This window comes from Drosophila montana, unplaced genomic scaffold (assembly GCF_035044405.1).
Source record: "Drosophila montana isolate Dmon_TW-CO22-7 unplaced genomic scaffold, ASM3504440v1 contig_402_1, whole genome shotgun sequence".
Taxonomy (NCBI): domain Eukaryota; kingdom Metazoa; phylum Arthropoda; class Insecta; order Diptera; family Drosophilidae; genus Drosophila; species Drosophila montana.
In genome coordinates this window covers 3,799,801-3,810,438 of record NW_026998739.1, presented here as the reverse complement: position 1 = coordinate 3,810,438, position 10,638 = coordinate 3,799,801, and the positions used below count along the sequence as shown (strand labels likewise).

The 10,638-nt window shown below is 40.4% G+C and overlaps 2 protein-coding genes across 2 annotated transcripts in view; both read right to left on the bottom strand.

Moving 5' to 3' along the window:
* Nucleotides 1-10,638, bottom strand: part of DIP-epsilon (Dpr-interacting protein epsilon) — a 58,656-nt gene that overhangs the window by 23,050 nt on the left and 24,968 nt on the right. The window contains exon 2 of the mRNA XM_064697547.1: nt 2,306-2,412. Coding sequence (XP_064553617.1) covers nt 2,306-2,412 — 107 coding nt within the window. The remainder of the gene's footprint in view (nt 1-2,305; nt 2,413-10,638) is intronic.
* On the bottom strand, nt 5,787-7,123 carry LOC135438978 (uncharacterized). Its single transcript, XM_064697549.1, has one exon. The coding sequence runs from the start codon at nt 7,082-7,084 to the stop codon at nt 5,867-5,869; it is 1,218 nt and encodes a 405-aa protein (XP_064553619.1). The 5' UTR covers nt 7,085-7,123; the 3' UTR covers nt 5,787-5,866.

The window sequence follows — 10,638 nt, the reverse complement described above, 5'->3', positions numbered from 1 at the left end:
TGGCCAATTTGCAATTTGCGTAATATCTGTGCCCGTTGTAGCTCATACTTGGCCAGAAACTACACAAATGGAGCCATAAAATTTTTTAACAAAAACTAAAAATAAAAAATAAAAACGAAAACTTTCAGCCATAGCAAAAATAAACACACTTTATTATGGCAGAAAATGTTTATGGTTGGCTCCGGCGCACACCGATGGCAGCAGCAGAAACAACAACAAACTAAACTTATGCTCATGTTGGGCTTGTTGGTGCTGTGGATGGCTGTTTGTGTAGGCGTTGAAAATTGAAATACAAACAAGAACATGACAGCATAAGAGTCGACAGTTTCAGCTCTGGCAAATGGCAAATGGCAATGGCAGGGCAACGCTCGAAATATTAACAATTTAAGCGGAAACGTGTTAAAGCAGCGTCGAAGAACTACGCGAGTTAATTTACACGCAGCTCAAATATTTGTACGCCAAGAAAGGCAGCAGCAGTTAAAAAGAATTAAGAAACGAAATAAGCTATTCGCATATCGAAGCTCGAATACTCTTACCGAGAAACTTCATAAAGTCTAAATCAAGACTTAATCAAAGATTAACAATGAATAAATCTAAAGAAAAATGCTCCAAAATCGTAGAAAGAAAATAAAATAAAAACAATATCAAGGCCTTGGCTTACTTTTCCTATACAAAAAAGTGCATAATTTGTTTTTAAGATTTTAGTTTTAAAACTTCTGATGAGTTGTTAAATAATTATGTGAATTAACAAAGTACTTCTTCAATGCTCCCATTTTTTTTATCTATTAAATTTATGAACAGGGTTTTCATTAATTAGCAAAAGAGCGAAGATAACTTAAAAAGTACTATTAAAAAGCTAGTTATTTAAACGATCGAGGAATGGAATATAATATAAGATCCCAAGCAGAAATCATCCAAAATACATGGTTCCCCAACTTAGTATGAAAGTTTTTGTACCCAGGGCAAGGATGGCAAAATCAATTCCAATGTAACCTGCCTGCTAGCGGCTACGCAACTATTTTGCATGCAAAGTCACGTTTTATTGCAGCTACGGGTTGTTCTGGCTGCCGTTGTTGTAGTTGTTGTTGCTGGTTAACTTTTGAGCATACCTGCGGCGACGATGGCATTGGTCGCTTGGGGTCCTGCGCATTGTAGGTTGGGGTTGTAGGGGCAATTGCATGCCAAACTTAAGGGCCATAAAAATTATTACGAGCACATAACATGCGCTCGCTGATAAAAGATGAAGCGAATATCTCGTGTCAAATGGAATTTATGCACGTTTCGGCCGACGCACATTATGGAAATTCAATTGAATGCAAATTTAAATTGCCGGGCACTCAAAGCCCACACATACAAACGCAAACGCACACAAAGGCATAGAAAGCTATGTGTGGCGACACAAAGCAAGTGCTATGCATAGCAATTGCAGCCCAAAAGTATGCAGCACTCAATGCATATTGAGCAGAGAGGTTTGTCAAGTGGATTTTGCATTATCTACCCACCTGCTTAACGTGCTCGGCATGGCCAAAGGCATTTGCGACAGTTTGATTTTTGTGCCCACCATCCGGGTGGAATTTGTGCACAAATTACTTAATTAAAGAGACAGCTACGCACAGTTGCCAGAACGGGTTGCTCAGCTTTTGGCTGCTGGCTGCCAGATTGTTTGGCCGTGCGCTGTCAAGCGATGAGCAAAGGACAAACATGAGCGCACATTGTTACATACTAACAAAAACAAGAACAACAAACACAAAGACCAACAACTATGACTACAACTCATGCCAAACTCAAGTGTAGAGCGGAGCTGAGCAAGTCAACAAGTTCAATGCGTTGCCCTTCGTGTCCAGTCGCCGGGGGGCGCCTGTTGCTGCTGCTGCTGCTGCTGCTTTTCTGGACCTTGACTCGGTTTGGTGTTGTTTTTGTTATAGTTGCTGCATGGCCCCTGGACATGTTGATCTTAGACAGCGGCGTATTAGTTTGCTGCTGGGCTTTGTTTCCATCTGTTAAACACATCACTTCAAGTTTGTTAAAGTCGACTTGATCTGATAAAAACTTGATTTCATGTCATGCATTTTGTTATTAACAAATAGATTTTATATATGACTTGGCGTTTCTGCTTAAGCTATATGCATGTCAGCTTTATCAGGGTATTTTCTATGCACAAAAGTATATTTACATACAGCTTTTATAAAGCCCCATGCCACAAATATACATATATCAGGGTATTTGCATTTGGGCCCCGCACGAGGTCCTTAACTTGCATTTAATTAACTACGTCTAATTAATCAACAATTGTATTTGCTCTTACCTTGTACGAGCCCAAATTCTTAACAGAGCAGGCCAATTTGACATTGCGTCCTGCTGGTACTGTTATATTATCGATGACGTCCGTGAACTCGGGATCCTCCTGGATGACTGCAATGACAAATAGAGCACAAGTTATAGCGACATTAGTAATTAAGACAGAATCTTAAATTTTATTTATTTATATTTTCATGCCGACATGTCTATAAGTAGCTAGGCCCCCACATCGCAATCAAAATGTATTTCCGGCTGTAGCTTGTTTTCGTTTAAAGAGCTAAAAAGATTTATGGAAGCACTTAAAAGTTAATAGCTTAAAAGACGCAAGCCCAGGCGATTAGCCCATTAATGGTTAAGTTTTCTAAAGTTTTGACAGCCGAAGAAGAAAACTGTCAATAAATTATGCATTAAGTATTGAGCACTTTTGGCTCGTTAAAGTTGTAAGACTGAGGCATTGCCACGCCCATTCACACATATGCAGACAACCCACAGCCAAGGCTTTCAGAACAATAAATCATAATTAAATTTCACGCCATGCGCCCTTTGAGCGCCAATGCCATAAAACACGGAACTAATGTCCGGCGGATGGGACCCTTCTTCCAGTCCCGTCCTAGCCGGGTGCGCTTCTGCAGTTTAGCCTACTGTGAAATTGCATTTCATTGCATTGTTGTGGCACTGACTCCTGTTCGTGTTGTTGTTTTTATTATTGCCACTGTAAACGGCACTTGTTATGGCCTTTGCTTTGCCTGCGGCCCCTTTGGGGGCCCACAACAGGCCCCAAACGCCCAAAACGGCTTGGCTTTGCCGTTCGCTGCATTAAAGGTGATAAATGTTGTGCAAACGTTTGGCAGTTTGGCAGCTCTGTAAAGTGAGCTTGCTTGAGGCTGAATCAATGGTTTTATTCATGAAACTGCTTGTGTTAAGGTGTTTGCGCAAACAAGTCAAATGTACGAATTGATTGACTGAACTTGAAGTTATCGCTTCATCTATATACATATTTGGAATTTAAAGATTCTCCAAAGCAGGCTTTCCCCATAACATACACAATATTGGAAAGCTAACCAACACGATTTTAAGGAGTGCATTGCTAAGCTAATCTTTACTTATTGATTATGGTTTATTAACGTTCCTTAATTGCCTTGGATGAAATACTTATGAATATTAAAAAGTATATTAAACAATAATTTAAGTAAGCGCCATGGAACATAAAATATTTAAAAACATTTACAAACAAGACAAATTTCTGTAGGTCTGCAGCTGCAAATATAAAACTTGACACGCAAATACCAGAATTTGACGACAAAGAGTAAGTTATAATAATTATTATTAAATATATATGGCTGTTCATTTTATTAATATTAACCTTGTGAACTCATAGGCAAAGCACTGCCAACAAATCGATAACCACATGACACAAAATGTATTCAATTTGTAACAATGTGCATAGAATACTGCATTACAATTAAACAGCTTGCTACATTTTATATTATCGAAAGCAACAATTCTTTTCAATATTATAAGTTTTATGAGAAAACAAATTGTCTTATACCATAAGATCTTTAGTCGAGCTGCCCATTTTGATAACTTGCAAGCGAATGTAAATACAAATCAACAACAGAATTTAGGTGTACAAATTTATCAATTGAATTATTTATTTTGCCAAAGATTGAAGTAATCAAAAGTATGAATTAAAAGCAGAATTTAAGTTTGAAATGTTTCAATATTTGAGTTGTCTTTAATTGTGAACCAGGCACAAATTTTAATTAATAACTGAACGTGAACGTGAGGCCCAACTAATCATTGTCATATTCCATAAACTCGTAAGAGTTATTTAAAGAGTTCGCTTTGCTGATGTTTGCCCAAACGTAATACACTCAAATGAGTAAAACTCAAACATATTGGATTACTAGCCACAGTTATGCACATTAAATGTCATTTTGTCCACAGTCGGAACATGCGGAGTAGCCAGCAAGCCAGCCAGCTAGAGAGCTGGACAAAATGACAGCTATACGTATTTTGTAAACATTATGGTTGCGTTTTGGGATCGCTTGGCGTTAGTTTCTGGTGCGCTCTGCTGATGGGCTGACCGCCGCTGCTGCAACTCATTTAAGTTCTAATCACCTGCAACGACGGCAATTAATTAGCTGGCTCGGGCTAACGAAACGGCAGCAACAGTCATTAGTTTGGCAGCCTGGCCCCGAGCAGTCAGGACCACTAGCCCGTTGGCAGCATCAGATAAACAACCACATCAGCATCAGCATAATGCGGCAAAGGACAACCAGGCCGTGCAGAGAGAGAGAGAGAGAGAAAAAGAGAGTGGGAGAGTGGAAGAGAGTTGGAGTACCTGGAGCGCTATTAAGGCAACATCCGATGCAGCATCCCGGCACCCTGACGGATATTACAAAGTACCAGCAACAGCAGCAACAACATTGCAAAATAAAATATAATTAAGCTGTGGGACATTTTTTTGACATCGCTCAAGTGCATCGCTACTTAAGCTTGACTTTGGCCCATTTTTTTGACATCGCACAAGTGCTTCTGACTCTGGCTCGAACTAGGTTTATACGATTTAAAAATACTCAGTATTCAAACTACTGTGAACCAAAATTCATTTATATACCTTATATATTTTAAATATTAAGATAATATAGAATTGATTCATACTCAGTATTCAAACCACTGTGAACCAAAATTCATTGATGTACCTTATATATTTTAAATATTAAGATAATATAGAATTGATTCATTTATTGCGAATATTAGAATCGGCTTTAGACAGTATTCAAAATACTGTGAACCTATATTCATTTATATACCTTATACATTTTAAATATTAAGATAATATAGAATTGATTCATTTATTGCGAATATTAGAATCGGCTTTAGGCATTATTCAAACTACTGTGAACCTAAATTCATTTATAAATCTTATACATTTTAAATTTTTAGATAATATAGAATTGATTCATACTCAGTATTCAAACTACTGTGAACCAAAATTTATTTATATACCTTATATATTTTAAATATTAAGATAATATAGAATTGATTCATTTATTGCGAATATTAGAATCGGCTTTAGGCAGTATTCAAACTACTGTGAACCTAAATTCATTTATATACCTTATATATTTTAAATATTTAGATAATAAAGAATTGATTCATACTCAGTATTCAAACTACTATGAACCAAAATTCATTTATATACCTTATATATTTTAAATATTAACATAATATAGCATTGATTCATTTATTGCGAATATTAGAATCGGATTTAGGCAGGCTTATATTCGATCTCACACCCATAACAACTCTTCAAGCTTAATGAATAATGACTGGAACTGCTTTTGAATCGGTTCTCGGGGTAAGATGATATATTTTTTGAGATTATTGTGTATAGTTATATAGATGAGTCTCCGTAACACTGTTAATCGGGCAACTGAAAAACGAAGGGTACGAATACAATGTTATTTGATAACAACAAAAAGTTTTAGTAGATAGCTAAAAATAATATATTTTATTGCTTGTAATAATATGGGTGTTTATTTATTTTGTAATTTCTTAATCCTTAAAGCAATTCCTTGCACTTGGCCTTGATCATATTGAACGTTACGCTGCCCACATTCTGCGCCGCATTGTTGACCATCTCGAATATGTGATGATTTTGCTGTCCCTGTTCCACTGTGCGCTCGTGCAGGCGTTTTAACGCCGCTGTGTATGTCTCATACTTGGCCGAGCTCTCTGTATCCAGTTTAAAGGTTTCGTAGTGCTGCTGTATGTCATAGAGTTGCCTGCTCGTGTCGTCGTACAGCAAACTGGGCGTTTGTGGCAGCAGCTGCGACCAATGCTCATGCACCTGCTCCAGGAATTCAAAGTTGCTAAACAGAAAGATGACAAACAGATCCAAGCCCTTGGCCTTCAGCTGCTCCAGCAGCTGTTCGGTCAGGTGCTGCTCGGTGTTAAGGGTCTGGCCCGGCTGCTCGTAGTCTAAGTTAAGATGACGCTCCAGGAAGGCATAGACACTCTGCCGTTTGTCAAAGAAGTCCGGTATGGCCAGCATTTTGTCCAGCTGCTGGAGCGATCGCTCCAGCTGCGTTATATTTTCAGCCAGATCCGCGTGCTCAGCATCGAGAATATCCTGCAGAAGGCCGCGCAGTATAAACACATAGTTGTCTATGATCTCGGCGCCCGATAGCTTCACACGCTCGTACAGCTGTTGACCAAAATGCGTAAGATCCAGGCTGGTTGTATTTGTTGTGCTATGCGTGACATTCAGCTGTTCCAGGGCTGCGCCCAAAGTGTGCTCATTGATCAGCCGCTCCCGACGCTGACCGGCGACAGGACGCTCGAACTGCTGACAGAGGTGATGCACGCGCAGTTGACGTATCTCCTGGGCGCTGGCATCTCTAGTAGCGCGCAACTGCTGCTTGAGGCGGCTCAGGAAGACTAGATTGCGCAGCACACAGGTGTGCTCCAAGTCAAGCTGGGTATGCTGCTCCGCGTCCAATAGCTGCTTGATGAGCAGCACCTTGGACTGCAGCTTGTGGGAGACGCGAGCGGCGGCCAGCTGTTCAGTGTAGTTGCCATAGCTGGCATTGCGCTCCAATTGTTGCAGATAATCGTTTAGGCTCAGCTCGGCGCGCTGCTCTGCTTGGTCGGCCAAGGCACGCAAAAAGTCCAGCTGATAGTCTTTCGCATTGAGCGGAGATAGTGTGGCTTCCCCAGCCGGAGCCTCAGCCACCAGCAACAGCAATAGACACCAGAAGAGCAGCGACAAATTGAACATCTTCTCATCAACACTTTGGTTTGCCAACTAACTGAAGGGGCAGCTGCTGCGGCTCATCGTGGGTCAGTCTCATTGCAGTCGCACTCGCAATGTAAACAACGTTGTTATAGTTATCCGATTAGCAGAGCGCACGAGCAGGCGGCGGTGTCGGAGGCGTTACTGTTGGGGCTCAGTGCTTAGGTCAGTCGGTTCGGCGATAACGCCAGCCGGCAGCGGCAGCGTCGTCTGCTGAATGTACTGAATGAACAGCCTTATCATTAAGGCGGCGACTGTTAAAGCGACTGCACTGAGCGAAATGCTGTGGTTGGCCATGCCGCAGCCGCAGTTAACTTTGGCACGCGACTAAACCACAACCCAAAGCCAATTTAAGTAAAGCCACACAATAATTTTAACCAGGCAATTGTGCACATCAAAAGTGCTCGAACTAAAAGTTTGCATAGACAAGTAAAACTTGAATACTCTAACTCAACAAGACAAGCTTATGACTTTAATTGAAGAGTAGCATATGAAGAACACAAATACAATTGGTAAGATTAAGAGTAGACACTTGGGTTAAAAGTTAAGCACTTACAAATTTCAATCTCTACAATTTTAATCAACTGATCAATACTCAATATTTAAGAAAAATATATAAAAATTGTGATTCTGAATTAATATAAAATTAATTGAATGCAATGCAAATTAAAGCATTTAATGGTGATTCGAGAAGGAGGCAGCTTTAAGTTGCTGCATCTAAACAGTTGCAAGCTGCATTAAAAAGTCGAAACCATCAGGACTTAGCAAGGACTCGAATGTTAACTGCTGTAAATAGCTAAAACCAACGACCCACTAGACGTTGGTTTACCCATTTACCTTTGCTCTGCCCCTCGCTCTGTGAGTGTGTGTGTGTGTGTTTGTGTGGCTCGCTACGTGAGTGCACGTTCTAGACGGCAATTGTTGACCAAGCACAGTTGCTCTGTGGGTCCGGGCTGTGTGTGGGGCCCACTCGCAAGTTAAATAAAAGTTGCAGACGCTTTTCATTCATTGACAAAACTTCAACGGCATCCTAATTGTGCCATGGCGTGACTCGGTTTGTACCTGGTTGAACCTGGACTCGTTCTAGCCAAGTGCTGTGAGCCCGTTTTTACCGCAGCCTGATTGAAATTTGTCAGGTTGATTGAACTCCTCTGGGCTGGCTAGCTGATGAAAGGCTTTTTCGAATACCTTTACTGGCTTTAAATCATTGGAAATGCCAAACAAGTTTAGGTGCAGTTGTCTTTCTTCTTCTTCTTCGTTTATTTTCATTTGGTTCTTTCGTTTATTGCAAGTTGGCAATGTGCCCATCTTGTTCATTAGCTTTAAATATTTGATCAAAGCGACTAATGGCTAAGTACACACACACACACACGCACACACACATTCGGAAAAGTTCGCCTCTGTCTTTAGCCAGTTGTTGGCCCGATTCGCGTCCTGCTGCCGCAAGCAACTTCATGATTGCCAACACCTATTAAGACAGCATCCCACAGTGGCCCACAATGGCCACAGCCGCTCCGGCTGGCTGCCAGGCCAGGCCGCAACAAACAAAGCTTACGGGCGTTGTGGCAAGTGTAAAAAGTGAGAAACGTCCAGCAAAATAACAAATAAAAGCTACAAAAAGTCACAACGTACAAGTTTTTAGCAAAAGAAATTTTCCAACAATTGCACAATTGGCATGCGCTACGCATGCGGATGAATGGGCTGCCGGGGATTTAAAGACCGAGTTTGGTCGACAACAAAGGCAAACTGTTCAACTCTAGTTCTATGTCCGGGGCCAAAACCAAGAGAAAGGGCAAATGCTGTTCAAAATGTGAACAGCGTCTGATGGACAATTCGTAAATTGTTTAATAGGCTTCCTTTAACTAAAAATAAAAGTATTTAATTGATAATTTAGAATGAATTAAATTAATTATTACTTTTATCTTTTACTTTTATCAAGTCAATTTTCAGCAATTTCTCTTATATGAGGCTTGTAAGAATTTGATGATGATTTAAAGAAATATGGATCTAAATATCAATTCACACCCGGCTTTCAGCTTGGTAACAGCAATAAGTTAGTATCAAAAATACACGAAGCGAGTCTAAGCTATAAGGATTGATTAGCGCCAATAGATAATCAAATAATGTGCATTCCGAGTGCCATTTCCCACTTTGTAGAGGATATTTTTAACTTTAGTTAGCCTGATTTTGCACACTCGTATTATTCTGATAGTTTCACTTTGTGAGTCGCAAAACTTTGCCATTTTTTTTCATCACCAGCTAGCGAAGCCCGACATTTTTTACAAAACCGAAACAAAACTTTGTATCTCTATGGCTGGCAATCAGGAGGCAAGGGGGCGACGATGCCGACTCTGGGCCATCCATAAAGCTCCAGACGAGCAGGAGACATCCTGGTTGGCTGGCGTGAAAAGCGCTAAAAGCGTTTAAATGAATTTAAAAGAGCAAAACTTTTGTTTTTTCAACGAAGGAAAGCAAAAAAAATAAAAGGAAAGGAAAGGAAAAAATTGTTGAACTCTTTGGTGAAACATTTCAGTTTTTATGCGTTTCACATTGTTTTCCCACGCTGTGATTTTGTTTAAAGTTATAAAGTTGGTCGCTGGATGGGATTGAGTCGCCTCTCTGTGTGTGGTTAGGGTAATTTCCATGCAAATGATAAGCTGACTCTCCGGTTACAGACGGAAGCCAATGCCAACTTAATTGATATGCTTTGAAAGAACAACACAAACCAGCGACAGTCACTAAAATTTCAGCTAAGCAAACTTTGCACCGCCCGCGTCTCTAACCCTTCCACTCTTTAAGGCTGTCACAGTCTATTGCTCGGGCCCAGACACCAAACTGTAACCCAATTCGCAAGCAGCACAAATTGAGATGTATGGGCCATATAAATGCAACTGAAAATCGCAAGAGCCAAAAGCAAAAGACCAAAAATCAGTTCGGCACCGAAGACATACACACTTTAAACCAGACTCTTATTGAGATAGACGCCTTAAAAGATATTTAGAGCTAAGAGATATGCTGAAAGATGTTATTATTATCGTAACTTAACTAACAAGAACCACGTCTCAATTATGTGCATTCAAGTAAAGTAACATGGCTCACAAATAGCGAGTAAAAGTTGTGTAAACTAATATTGGCTAGAGTATGGAAAGTTAGTCTTGGTCTTGACTCGCGTTCGGTGCTCTGTGTCGTTGTTTCTAGTTGGCGGATTAAGCGATGAGTTGAGAAGCGGCGAATAAACATACAAAAAACTAGATATATATTCTCCAAGTTTACTTTTCGTTTTATGCCGCTTCGGCTGTTCGCCTTGTGCTGATGAAAAGTGCACTTTAAATTGTATGCGCCATAAAGTATGCTATAAAAATGCATCGGGCTGTTTATGGCCGTCTATGTTTCTGCTTGGACTCGGCCTCGAATGTGGGTCAGGGTTGCCTGCTTATGCATTTAACAACATATCTCGTCTACTGAGGTAACTCACTGGCTTTGCCACTGGTTTCTGGTCTTCGGCCAAGTCCAAGCGGCTGCCAAGCTTTTCGGCTGCT